Raw genomic sequence first — 14,626 nt, forward strand, 5'->3', positions numbered from 1 at the left:
CTTTGTGATTTTTGTTTATAGTTTAACAAATGAGAGACTTGGTATTCATTAAGAGAGATAGTATCTTTTAATGTGACACTCAACAAGGCATACCTTTATCTGAGCATCCCATGGGGTAATTGGCATGTGAACGTTTAGGTTGTTGTTACCAACTACAGGGCTTTGTGATCCCCTTTTTTCATCTGTAACATGAGAGCAAATAGCTACTCCTTCACATTCTAGATATGTTCATGTAGTTGCAACCTGTTTGAATAGGAAGAACACGGCTTACACATATAGACTTTGAACTCTGGTTTTTTAATCAGATTGCTGTTTGGTACTAGGAGATTCCTTAAGATCTTAGAGCCATAGTTTCCTGGGGATAATTCTACCACAGCAAAAGTGAAGGGTGATGGTCAGAAGTTGTTAGACATTAAGCATTGTCTACCAGAAACAATGAATAATAAAGTAGGGTAGTGTACATGTTATAATTGGGTAAAACTGACTTTTATCGCAGTTCTGTCATTTTAAAGTTCAGTGAACTTAGAACTGTTACACGACTCTCAGACCTCAGACTCTCAGAAGCACTTACAGGAGTATAAAAGATGGAACATGGAATAATAGGCAACAAATGTTGATCCATATCCCTTCACTCCACTTGTATATATCATTTTATAGTCTTCAAAGCTCCTTTGTATCTACACAGGTCTTCTCATTCAATATCCTGCATGGTAACAATGAAATATTTTCTCAACTTTGACAAGAAAAAAATCCAGAAGTTAGGGCTGGGAATATGGCCTATTGCTTGCCTCACATACATGAAGCCCTGGGTTCAATTCCTCAGCACCACATATGTAGAAAAAGCCGGAAGTGGTGCTGTGGTCAAGTGGTAGAGTGCTAGTCTTGAGCAAAAAGAAGTCAGGGACAGTGCTCAGGCCCTGAGTCCAAGCCCCAGAACTGACACACACACACAAAAAAAAATCCAGAAGTTACACTGTCTTAAAATGATCTTAGGGGCTGGGAATATGGCCTAGTGGTAGAGTGTTCGCCTCATATACATAAAGCCCTGGGTTTGATTCCCCAGCACCACATATATAGAAAACGGCCAGAAGTGGCACTGTGGCTCAAGTGGTAGAGTGCTAGCCTTGAGCAAAAAGAAGCCAGGGACAGTGCTCAGTTCCTGAGTCCAAGGCCCAGGACTGGCCATAAAACAAAACAAAACAAAATGATCTTAGATCCCAATTCATACATTATACTTCCAAGAAATTATGTCTATAATGATATACTAAGTGATTGAATATACTTAAAATGTTTATTTCAGTTGCTCTTTTTTGTTTGTTTCTTTGTTGCCAGTCCTGGGGCTTGAACTCAGGGCCTGAGCACTGTCCCTGGCTTCTTTTTGCTCAAGGCTAGCACTCTGCCACTTGAGCCACAGCACCACTTCTGGCCTTTTTCTATATATGTGGTGCTGAGGAATGGAACCCAGGGCTTCATGTATACAAGGCGAGCACTTTACCACTAGGCCATATTCCCAGCCCCAAAGGTGTAGCCCAGGCTGGTCTTGAACTCATGATCCTCCTGCCTCATCCTCCTTGTTGATTACTGGTGTGCACCACCACGGCTGGCTCAATTGCTCCTAATCCAGTATGTGGGTGCTTTGTGTATAACCCAGGAGTAAGCAAAAAACAAAACAAAAAAAAACCCAATAGTACTCTTGGGATGCAGGGACCACTTCTTAGAGCTATGCAAACAGCCCTTTATCTAATTCAAACTAAAAGTAATGAGAATAAAAGAACTAAGATTTGTTATTGTATTTCAAAGCCAAAGCCTGAATTCTAAGAATGTATATTTAGGGCTGGGGATATGGCCTAGTGGCAAGAGTGCCTGCCTCATATACATGAGGCCCTGGGTTCGATTCCCCAGCACCACATATACAGAAAATGGCCAGAAGTGGCGCTGTGGCTCAAGTGGCAGAGTGCTAGCCTTGAGCAAAAAGAAGCCAGGAACAGTGCTCAGACCCTGAGTCCAAGCCCCAGGACTGGCAAAAAAAGAATGTATGTTTAGCAGTACTCTTTTAAAGGTATTTTCCTTGTCAAATACTCAATATGCTAAGTATTTTATTCAGTGAAGTTTTTTTTTCTCTAATTACTTGTTCTTCTCCAAAATTCTATTGTTCTTCTGATCTTGGTCTCATATTCCCTTTCTCTCCCCACCCCAGAACAGTGTGGTAAGTGCATGCCTAGTTTATTGGAAATTAATGTTTTAAGTAAAAAAAAAAAAAAAAGTGCTTCATTATATACCCCTCTGCCTACCTAAAAAATATATATGTACCATATATATACATATATATATGAGTATGTTATAATTCTTTCTGATTAGATATGGCTGTGTTGGTGCTGGATGTAATCACCAAATCTGATCATCTTCCAATTGGTAGAGTTCAAATCAGTGGACTAGCTCAGCTTTCTCCAACCCATCAAATCAATGGATTGTTTACCATTGTTTCACCAACGTCTAAGAAACTTGGAGACCTTCAGGTAACAATATTTCAGTTCTTTACTGTATACAGAATAAAACTTTTTAAATGGAAATAGCCTGAGTAGTTAGGATTACCAAGTGTAAGCCGCCAGCAAGCGATACTGTATTTTCAGTTCATTGCATTCTATCAGAAAGACTTTGAATTGTTTTTACATGTGTGGAACTTTTTACTTCTAGAATTTCAACTTGATTTTTTTCAAGATTTCTATCTATTGGATTCTTTCATATCCTGCATTGTCTTTCTCACTTCACTCAGCTATTCATTTTTCTTTGTGTTTATACAGCTGTTAGTTCTATCTTTCAATTCATTCCTTCCTTTTTTGTATCTTTGATAATTCTTATCTTTCAAATTTGTTACATGAAATTTCATCCATCTCACTTTTGTTCAAATTCTTTATAGTGGAATTGTTGACTTTTGTAGGGGATATGTTACCTTGTTTTTTCTCATATTGTATTTTCACATTAGGATTTATACATCTGAGATCAAGTCATTGATTGGAAGTTTTAATTACATGTAGTCTTTTGATTGAAATAGTCTCAGTGTTTAGGCAAGATAGTGTAGTGGCCAGGTTGTAGTGCTGTTTTTCACTGCTAGGCTAGAGGATATGGCTCAGTAGCCAAGCATTCACCCCAGTGCTGAGATCACTGGTCCTGATCCCCAGCACTACTCAGATTGAGGTAAACTTGCTATAATCTTTTTTTAAAAAAGTCATCTGTCTGCCTCTGGGTTGCTTTCACTGTAGGAACATCCCTTCTTTATGTACTGGGGGATGCTGTTGGTTGCACAGAGCTTTACCCCTGGTCAGGTGCCCACTGGTCCATGTGCCCCCACCCACCCAGTTTGCATCCCCACTCAGGAGTAATAAATGTGCAAGCCTTGACAAAACCCCCAAATGTGTCACAGAATAAGGGGAGCCAACAGAGCACTGAGTTCTGTTCTTGCTAGAGGTGAACAGAAGGACCTAATCACACTCATCTGCTGGTCTTAATGCATATGGTGTCCTTCCAGCAATTCACCTCCTGTGCAGACGAAAAGACTGTGGAAGTTTTGTTATTCTGGACTTGGAACTTGAAGAAAGCAAATACATGCTAGGATGCTGTTCCTAGTGGGCATGTCTCACTGTAGTTTGTAGTGGTTAGAGGTATGGAGGATATGACTACAAAAGGATCAGACAAGGGTGTTGTTTAGTGTGATGGATCTTTGTTTTGTGTGTGTTTGTGTACATGTGAGTGCCAGATCCGTGTAGTCACTCAGCTTGCTCACTCAAAGTTGTTGCTCTACCATTTGAGCCACATCTTCAGCCCAGCATTTTACTGGCTAAGTGGAAGTAGAATCTCACAGACTTTTCTGCCTGGCTTTGAACTGAGATTCTCCAGTCTCAGCCTCCTGAAGAGCTAGGATTACAGGCATGAGCCATTGCTCAAGTGTTCTATGTCTTTACTGTGTGTGTGGTGGTTACATGTGTCTATTCAAATGTAAAAACTCATGGGATTCCATATTGAGTTTATTGTAACAAAATATTTTTTTGAAAAATAGCCTTAGGTATAATGGTAAACATAGGTGTAACTGCCTTCCATTGGGAGGTACTTGATGGCTAGAGTACATATCCTGACGAACACAAGTCTACCGCAGCTAATTTTTGCTATATGAGAATGGGTACCCAGCATTGTTAGAACTTCTGTTTTTGTTTTTGTTTTTTTGTTTTTGTTTGTTTTGTTTTAAAGAGAAGCCAAAAAATTCCAGATTTTTATGATACGTAATTTCTGAAGAATTTTTATATGTTTTCTTAAATACTGTGTTGACCAGCGTCCAGTCTAAGTATTTGACATACTAATTTACTGTCTCTGGTACTGGTAGATGTTACAGATGTAGTAGATAATTATTGGCTTAATAGCTTAATATTAAAGAGAGCCTTGAGTCATTGCTAGAAGGCAGATGAGCATCCTTAAGGTTGCTCTGTTATGGATGGGAAGGCATATGGTATATGGGGATGGCGTGGGTTTCAGAAGATGTTGCTGTATTTAGATGATGATGGGCTGATCTGGAAATAGCACTGGGAAAGAGTAAGACAAGCTTCTCTTGTACTGGCAAATGAAAATAATTTCCACCGGAGAAGACCTTAGGAAAATGAGGACATTTTAGGAAAGAAATCTCCAACTACAGTGGTTAGATACTTTGTATAACATAGAAAGTCTAGGTGAGGGGCACAGTTTAGTGCTAGAGCACATGCTTAGAATGAGTGAGTACCTGGGAGATATTGTTTAATAATACATTTGGCAGAGGAATCAACACAGAATAACTGGGGTCTGGGGAAGCATGACTGAGGTTGACAAGAATGAAGTTATAGGAGATGATTGCAGGAATAATTGGGTACAAATTATGAGAAGCAGAGAGTTTGGGAGTAGATGTCCAATGGATTGGAATTCCCTCTGCCTGTAAGGTTTTGCCCCAACCCTGTCAGCTGGGTACTCATAGTTAAGATTCCTAGCTCAGGTGTTAGTATTCTATTCCTGGAAAGCATCCTCATGCTATCTCTCCCTCATTTCCCCAAGTTTGATCCTCCCTTTACTGTTCCCACAGCACTTACACTAAAATTATTTTTACTGTTCCCACAGCACCTATCACACTTACATTAAAATTATTTTTTAAGTTCACCTACTACAAGAGACAACCTTTCTGGTCAGGATCCATGTTTTAGTCACCTTTTTGCTGAGGCAGGTAGAACAGAGCTAGTATGAGTTGTATAGCTAGGCAGAGGAGTTAGGCCAGCTCCCAATTTTCACTGAAAGATAAATGAAAAAAAGAGGCAGGATTATTGTGACTCTTTCTTCACTAGCCAATGGTAGAACAGGCGTATATGAGTTGTTTTCTTACTGGTTGAGATTTGCTTAGGACAAAAGCAAAACTTAATGGCCAACCAGCAGGTCACTATTAAGGCCAGGAACATAGCCTTTATTCCTAGTACTTCTTTTATTTATAGAACATGATAGCAAATGATAAATGGTAAAGGAACACTTACTTGGGTAGCTAGGATTTTAGGTGATATTATTAGCGTTTCAGATATTACAGATATTATCACCACCTCACTGCACATGGTATTCTTGTAGGAAAATCTAATATAGATATGGATTTTATATCGCTGGATTCGTGATTGGAATTCTTCTCAAAGTCTAGATTTACTGGGTTTCTGTGGAACAAAACATCCCATTGACCTTCTCAGAGATAATCTTTAAACATGTAACTGCAATTGTTCATTTTTGCGTTAGGCCATTTATCATTATTTGACTGTCTTTGGCTGCTTAAACAGTTTCTTCTACTTTGTCATTGAAACTGAAATTTAAATACTGCTATGTCTTTTGGAATATATTCTTCAATGTCATCTCCAGAGTTTTGCTGTTAGCTCTAATTTTTATTCCTCCGTTGGGCTTTTTACAAGACTGGAGAATTTTATAATAGTGAATTTGAACTCAATGTAAAGAAATAAGAAGGAAACTTTGTTTTTCAAGACTAGCTTTCACTCTTTTGACCAACCTGGCCCCAAACTCTTAGGCTCAGGCAGTATTCCTGCCTCAGCCTCCTGAATAGCTAGGATAATAGTCATGCACCACCAGATCTAACAGAAAGTTCATCTTAGTGTTCTGCCCTGTGTACTGTATTTATCTCCAGCATAGAACTAGTCCCAAGTAATTTGTCCCAAGTAACTAGCAATAAGAATGTAGAGAGCTGTAGAGGGCCTAGTGGCAAGAGTGCTTGCTTGCCTCCTACACATGAAGCTCTCGGTTCGATTCCCCAGCACCACATATATGGAAAACAGCCAGAAGGGGCACTGTGGCTCAGGTGGCAGAGTGCTAGCCTTGAGCAGGAAGAAGCCAGGGATGGTGCTCAGGCCCTGAGTCCAAGGCCCAGGACTGGCCAAAAAAAAAAGAATGTAGAGATACTGTCATTCATTTATTTATCAGACTATTATGCCTATTTTGGCTTAAATGCTAGACCTATAATACTATGCTAGTTAGCTTATAGAAAACTGAAGGAAAATGGTCCTCAAGGAGTTTATAATCTAATCAGGATGATAAATAAATGTAAAAGTCCAAATAGCTAGGTGCCGGTGGCTCACACCTGTAATCCTAGCTTCTCAGGAGGCTGATATCTAAGTATTTAGGTCTGAAGCCAGTCCAGAAGAAAAGTTTGAGACACCCTTATCTCCAGTGAAGCACAAAAAAAGAAAGAAAGAAAGAAAGAAAGAAAAAAGAGCTGTGGCTCAAAATGATAGAGTACTAACCTTAAACCTTGAGTCAAAAAGCTTAGGGATAGTGCCCTGACCCCAAGTTCAAGCCCCAGGACTGGCATGAATGCGGGTGCGCACACCCCCCCCCACACACACACAGAGTACAAATACCTTCTCTCATCCTCTGGAAAAAAAAAAAGCCCTTCAATTTATGGTAATAGACTTTCCTGATGGGATTATTTCATCACCAAAGCTTTTCCATATGAGGAAACTTAGCACAGTTTCTGCTTTGCAGTAAAGTATTCAGTAAATACTAGGTTAACCAATCTATTGATGGGTGGATATAGAAGAAGTAGAATCATGAAGATGGCAATGAGCATGACATCTCTACCTGGACATAAAGAATTAATGCTGGAGTAAATTGATTTACAGAAGGATAAAGCACTGTAATATAAGGTACCATATAGAGACCCCTAAGTTATTGGCTTGTCTAGAACAGAGGGATTATCTTTAGCACATAGTGAGAAATGAAGTTTCGGAAGTAGGCAAGAAGTTAGAATTAATCTTGTAAAGAATGAGGAACAATAACTTAATAAGCAGAGAAGTCTTAAAATCAGTTTGTGGATGCTAAAGAAAATTATGTGTCTCTTTCAGGTCTCACTTGCTCTGGAGCCTCTGTCAGAAACTTATGACAGCTACAGTCCTCTTCCTACCACTGACATGTTAGAAAATGTGCTTTTATCTGAGCAAGGCTTCAAAGAAAATACCAAAAACATCAGAATTGCTGGGAAAGAATTAGTAGCCAACAGTAGTAGGTCAACTACACCGAGGTAATTACCACACCCTAATACCAGTCTGTCAGCTAACTCCCACTGTACTCTTGATTTGTCTTTCATTTGTACTTGTCTAAAAAACTCAAGACAGAGAAAGGTAATCACTCATGTATCAGATAACTGCTAAGAACCCACTAATGGTTAGAAATTAGTAAGACTCAGTCCTTCAGTGAATCACATGTTTAGCACACCCAGCACCAAAAATAACAGCAAAAAAAAAAAATGCCATGTGATTCCTGTTTTGAAGGACTACTCACAGTCTATAGAGAATTCACCAGAAATAAATATGACTAAATTGTTTACCAATGCCATGATAGATGTCCATGTAAGAAAGATAAAAGGCATTACTGTATGAAACTGGATGGATAAGAGCAACAGATTTTGTCTTGCATAATTGTTTATGAAGCATTTGTTTTGTGTCAAGCTCTATGGTGACCTCCTCCCTTGTGAGTGTTGGGGTAGTGGGGGAATGCTGAGCTCTTTATTCACCGTTCCACATTAACTCCAATCCTACAATTGTACATAAAGCATCTATTATTTCTTTAGTTTAGAAGATGAAAAACAGGGATGGAAATGTGTCTTGGTGGTAGAGTGCTTGCCTAGCATGCATGAAGCCCTGGGTTCAATTCCTCAGTACCACATAAACAGAAAAGGCCAAGAGTGGTGCCATGGCTCAAATGGTTGAGTGCTCGCCTTGATGAAAAGAAGCTTAGGGACGTACCCAGGCTGTGAGTTCAAGTCCCAGGACTGGAAAAGAAAAAAAAAAGATGAAAAACAAATTTACAAAGTTGCATTATGAACAAATTACCTCTTTTAAAGTCCAACCTATGTCACTATCACTGATCTTTTTCCAAGCTCTGAAAAAGTGGAATTATTTATAGCTGACATTCTCCTTTTGTAAAAAACAGGGGGAAGGACCACTTGTACTTTCCAGAGAACTCTAACACAGGAAAGGATTCTTTCTTTGGACTGCAGCACCATCTAAATTCAGGACAGAGTTTAGAGTCTGTAACTCTGAAAGGCAAAGCTCCACGGAAGCAACTGTCCCTTCTCAACAGTTCTGAATTTCAGCCTCAAATTAGGACAGTTGCCAAGAGTTACAGTGATTCATGTGTTCTTCCTTCAAACAACCCTCCCACCAAGGACCTTCTTTCAGGTACAAATAGACATGTGAACTGAGAATAAGCTGTATTTATTGGGATTCTGTACTTGTTAGCTAGCCTACAAAGAAAACTAGGACTTAGGTTCAAATATAAAAGCCAAATAAAAAAGAGAGATTTGCTCAAGTCCAGGCAGCCATAGGAAACTACTAAGCCCTTTCTTTAAAAAAAGAAAAAAAATTACAGCCAGCTGCTGGTTACTCACACCTATAATCTTAGCTATTCAGGAGGCTGAGATCTGAGAAATGTGGTTCAAAGCCAGCCCAGGCAGGAAAATCTTAAGAGACTCTTTATCTCCAATAAGCCACAAAAAAGCCAGAAAGCAAAAGCCTTGAGCAAAAGAAGCTTAGGAACAGCATCCAGGTCCTGAGTTTAAGCTAGGCACTGTGCAAATAGATAGATAGATAGATAGATAGATAGATAGATAGATAGATAGATGTGTGTGTCTGTGTGTCTATCTATATATATGTGTATATATATATAGAAAACTTAACTGTCATCGTGATTGTATTTATGATGTGACATTACATGTATATAATGGATAATGATCAGATCAAGGTAATTAGCATTTGTAGATAATATGTGTTGGAAATGTTCAAAATTGTCATTTTAGCAATTCTAAAGTATTTAATTGTTGTGAACCAAGGTATCTTATTCCCCTATTCAGCTATACCCCTGTACCTTCTAACCCTCTGCTCCTCTGTATCCCTCCCCCCCCCATTCCCTTCCCAAGTTTAGGTAAGCACTCTTGTATTCTCTACTTCTTTGAGATACACATATATAAATGAGAAAATGTGGTTGTTTGTCTTTGTATTGCCTTTACATAGTGTTCTGCACTTCCATTCGTAACTTCTAAATCAGGTTCTTGTAATTGTAGGTTTGAGGAAGGTACCATTTAAAAGAAACCTAGATGAGGTTAAAGCTTTTATTATAGAAAAAAAAATTCCCATTTAGTATGGTATTATCAGTTGGTCTGGCGTATATGGCTTTTATTGTTTTAAAGAATGTTCCTTCTATTCCTATTTTCCCCAGGGCTTTTAATATGAATGGGTGCTGTATTTTGTTGTGTTTTGGTTTGGGGCTTGAACTCAGGGCCTGATTACTGTCCCTGGCTTCTTTTTGCTCAAAGCTAGCACTCTATCACTTGAGCCACAGTGCTACTTCCGGCTTTTTCTATATATGTGGTGCTGAGGAATCGAACCCAGGGCTTCATGTATACGAGGCGAGCACTTTACCACTAGGCCATATTCCCAGCCCTGGGTGCTGTATTTTGTTGAAGGCTTTTGGGGCATCAGCTAAGATGATTGTGATTCTTGGTCTTAGTTCTGTTAATGTGAATTACATTCATTGAAAATAAGTGTGTTTTTCCTTCCATTTTCCTATTTGTATTTTGCTTCTTTCCTTTTCTTGTATTTATTAAATTGTTTTCCTATTGACTTCTATTAGTTGAGGTTCCCTGTTCTTGACTGTTTTCTATTAAATGACATTCTCCTCTTAGTATTCTTTGTGGAGCTGGCTTTTTGTTCATATATTCCCTTAATTTTTCTTTATTATGGAAGGTTTTGGTTTCTCCATCGAATATAAATTCTAATTTTGCTGGATTTATAAGTCTGGGTTGGCAGTTATTGGCCTTCAGGGCTTGGAAGGTATTCTTCCAGGCTCTTCTTGCATTGAGACTTTGTGTGGAGAGGTCTGCCATGATTCTGATTTTTTTTCCATTGTAGTATAACTCCTTCTTTGTTTTTGCCGCATTCAGGATATATTCTTTGTTACTAAGGGCTGATGCTTTTACGATGGTGTGTCTGGAGGTATTTCTTCTAGGATCTGGTCTGCTAGGTGTTCTGTATGCTTCTGTTATTTGGATAAGGTCTCTTTTGAGGTTGGGGAAATTTTCTGTAATCTACTGAATAAGTAAGTGTTGGATACCTCTGCTCTGGTATTCCTTTCCCTCATCAATTCCAATTATGCACAGATTATATCTCTTGGATTTGTCTTCTATTTCTTGAATTATCCTTTAATGAAGATTAAGAGTTTTCTGGATTGTTATAATCTTCTGGTCTTGTCCTCCAATCCTGAAATCCTAACCTCCATCTGGCCAATTCTTTGAGATGTGGCTTCCAGTGTAGTTTGCATTGTAAAAATTGAATTGTTTATGGTTGCTAGATCAGATCTCAAGGTGGTAATTTCATCTTTTAAACAGTTGAACTTCGTTTCTATTTTTTCCTGCATTTCAGTTCTCAAGGTGTTAATTTCCTCTTTAAGTGAGGAGTAGGCTGTATTTTTTTATAATTCCATTTCTTTCTTTACTTCCTGAAGTTCCCTGGAGATTTCCTTTTTGTGTTCCTGGAATTGTTTCTGGATATCTGATTTAATATCCTTGGCCAATTCTGTCATCATATCCTGAAGTGGTTTTTTTTCTTATTCTCCATCTCTTCCTCCCACTAGGATTTTTTTTTTCCCTGGGGTGCTATTTTTTTTTTTTTTGAAGTTGGTGAGTTGACTTGACCTTTGATGAGGTTTGTAATGTTTCTTTGTAATTTGCATATCTGGGATGCCGGAGTTATTGGGAGCTTATGTCTCTTCCCCCCCCCCTCACCCCCCCACCTTCCTTTTGGTGGCCAGTATGTGGCAGCCTTTGCTTGGCCCTGTGCTGGTTCCCACTGATCCACTGACCAAACATGACCACAGTCCAGCCAGTGCCTGTGCGAGCACTTGGTTCTACTTTAGCTGGATGCAGTTCTAAGAGCGAGACTGATTCGCTGTGAGGATTGACTTGATTGTATTCAGATTCCAGGGTTAGGCGTTAGCTTCAGAAGGGCTGGGCTTCCAGCAAGTGCGCAGGGGGTTTTGTGCCTTGGTCCCATTAGTTTTCTCCACCTGTGGCTGTAGCTTCACGGCTTGCACCTTCCTGCCCTGTGCATGTGCATGCCCGCCTCGACTGCCGCCAAAGCCTTCACACTTTCAGCAGTTGCGGGTGGAGGTAGATAGATTCAGTGGCTTTCTCTGTGAACCAGTGCTTTGCCACAGCAATGTGTTGTCCCTTGTAAGCCCCCGGTAGGGGTTAGTGAATCACCTTAGTAGGCAAGACTTGGAAACTTCTCCTACCAGAGCAAGCATTAAGGCATATAAAGTTTTTGTCATGGGCTGGAAATATGGCCTAGTGGCAACAGTGCTTGCCTCATATACTTGAAGCCCTGGGTTCGATTCCCCAGCACCACATATATAGAAAACAGCCCAGGACTGGCCAAAAAAAAAAATAAGTTTTTGTCTTACCAGCATTATTTACTCGTGCCATTATTGTACAGAGGGTTGTGCCAAATTCATGTCACATTCTGAAAACTTACTCTTATTGGAAATATCCAATCTATAGAAAGTAACCAAACTGCTGGTTTTAAGCCTGAGGATTAAATTCTGTTGTGTCTAAACAGAAGTAGAAAGAAAAGACAAAAGTGTTACCTAACACAAAAAGCAACAAGCTGAATTATGTCACCTCATTTTAGGGCTTGATATAAAAGCACTAAATTTACATTACAGTGTAATAGTTGACCATATTATCTCTGTGACATCAGGACCATGGCAGGAATTTTTGTCCATCCCCCCAGAGTAGAATAGCTGTAACATTCATACAAGTGTTTTTGGGGTGGGTTGTTTGCTTGCCTGCTTGTTTCATTTGGCAATACTGAGGTTTGAACTCAGGGTCTTTTGCTTGCTAGGTATTCACTCTACCACTTGATCCATGATCCCATCCCTTCTATTTTTCACCTACCTAGCAACACAAGCCCCTGAGTTTAAATCATAGTAAAGCGGAAAAAATATTGATTAATGGTTTCTAAAGGCTTAGTTGTTCTATTATGTTTCTTGGGTAAGAATGGATTGTAAGTCTTATAAATAATAAGTGAGTTCAGTAAGGTATCTAAGTATAAAAATAAACAATAGGCATACTAACTTTTTGTACAAGTATTATAACAGTTGAAAACCTGAGATAACAACAGCTCACAAGGTCATTGTCTTTTAGAAGAGAGACTTTGTGTTGATGTGATGTTATTAACTTAGTATAAGCTTAATAAACACTTAGTATCCTCAAAGAATTCTTCAACTAGTGGGGAAGACAGACAACTAAGCCATTAAATACCCCAGGGAAAGTCCTATTATGATAGAAAGCACTAAAAATTGTATTTCTGCTGGATTTAGGGATTCTCATTGTCTATTTTTGCTGCCTTCAGCTCTGTTAGAACAAGGCAATAAACTGCGTAATGCCATGGTGATGTCTGCAATGAAATTGAGCCCAAATACTAGCATGTTGTTGGACAACATTCATCCTCCTCTGAAAGAGGACTCTCTTAGATCATCTACACAGTAAGTTACAGCATAGACACAAACCTCAACAATTTTAATTGTTAATAGATGTTCACACATGGTTTTATCTTTTTTTTTGTCAAGTTATAAACTGGATAATCTCAAAAATGTCCACTAAATGACTCAAGGTTTTAAGGAAGAAGGCTAAAGTAGGAGTTAAGATTCTCAAAATCGGCTGGGGATATGGCCTAGTGGCAAAGAGTGCTTGCCTCATATACATGAAGCCCTGGGTTCAATTCCCCAGCACCACATATACAGAAAATGGCCAGAAGTGGCGCTGTGGCTCAAGTGGCCTTGAGCAAAAAGAAGCCAGGGACGGTGCTCAGGCCCGAGTCCAAAGCCCCAGGACTGGCAAAAAAAAAAAAAAAAAGACAAGATTCTCAAAATCTAGTCCTTGCCTCGGCACTTGCTAAATATGCAAATGAGTAAATTCTTTGCGCTCTCTCTGAATAGGAACACTTATATAAAATGGGGCTGCTTTCTCTCCACCCTACAGAAATCAGATGAGATTCTTATGTAGGAAAGTGATGCAGAAGTCTATAAATGTTAAATTTATTTGAGTCAATCCAGCTCTTTATAATCTTTCTTAGCTCAATTGATTACGATTTAGATTTTTGTCCCCATCTGTTAGCCAGTCAATAAGAAAGTATTTTCCCACAACTTAGACTCAAAGCCTTGTCTAACAATCAATTTAAAGACCAAATAGAAGATCACTTCCTCCCACCGACTGAGAATACAGTTTGGAAACATGACACAAAAACTGACACTGAAGCTATACAGCTGCTACTAGGCAGGTAAGTGCTCTTTACTTGCATTCTTCCTTTTGAACTCTTAAATATTGTTAAATTTATCCTCTTAAAGCAACAACCAGGTCATTCCTGTTCCTCAAATTACCACTCATTGCCTACTTAAATAAAAATCCATTCTTCAAATAAATATCCAATCTGTCAATCATTTCCATTATTGTTTGAAGGAGAGCAGTGGTCAGTGGCTCACACCTGTAATCCTAGCTGCTTAGGAAGCTAAGATCTGAGGCTTGAGGTTTGAAGGCAGACAAATCAAAGAGACTCTTAACACCCAAAACTAGAAGTGTGGCTTGAGTGGTAGAACTCTAGCCTTGGGAGAAAAAGCTGAACAAAAGCATGAGGCCGGGCTGGGGATATGGCCTAGTGGCAAGAGTGCCTGCCTCATATACATGAGGCCCTGGGTTCGATTCCCCAGCACCACATATACAGAAAACGGCCAGAAGTGGCGCTGTGGCTCAAGTGGCAGAGTGCTAGCCTTGAGCAAAAAGAAGCCAGGGACAGTGCTCAGGCCAAGTCCAAGCCCCAAGACTGGCCAAAAAAAAAAAGCATGAGGCCTCCTGGGTTCAAACCCAGGTACCGGCATACATACACAAAAAAACCCAATAATATATAAAAGAGCTAACACTGTGCTATGATACATAGTATTTTAGTTACTGGTAGCTCTTAATATTTTTACATGCTCTTAAAGTAGACCTATCAGTTGTCTGTTGAGTAAGATACTGTACATA

At 39.3% G+C, this 14,626-nt stretch overlaps 1 protein-coding gene across 3 annotated transcripts in view; it reads left to right on the plus strand.

Moving 5' to 3' along the window:
* C2cd3 (C2 domain containing 3 centriole elongation regulator) overlaps window positions 1-14,626 on the plus strand; it is a 95,721-nt gene that overhangs the window by 2,369 nt on the left and 78,726 nt on the right. For 2 of the 3 annotated variants that reach the window (XM_048360586.1, XM_048360585.1), the window contains exons 3-7: window positions 2,359-2,516; window positions 7,398-7,573; window positions 8,485-8,732; window positions 12,960-13,092; window positions 13,758-13,886. In XM_048360586.1, coding sequence (XP_048216543.1) covers window positions 2,359-2,516; window positions 7,398-7,573; window positions 8,485-8,732; window positions 12,960-13,092; window positions 13,758-13,886 — 844 coding nt within the window. Of the gene's footprint in view, window positions 1-2,358; window positions 2,517-7,397; window positions 7,574-8,484; window positions 8,733-12,959; window positions 13,093-13,757; window positions 13,887-14,626 lie in introns of those variants that run through there. The other variant, XM_048360587.1, reaches the window with a different exon arrangement.

The sequence above is a fragment of the Perognathus longimembris genome, chromosome 13 (assembly GCF_023159225.1).
Source record: "Perognathus longimembris pacificus isolate PPM17 chromosome 13, ASM2315922v1, whole genome shotgun sequence".
In the NCBI taxonomy this organism is placed as follows: domain Eukaryota; kingdom Metazoa; phylum Chordata; class Mammalia; order Rodentia; family Heteromyidae; genus Perognathus; species Perognathus longimembris.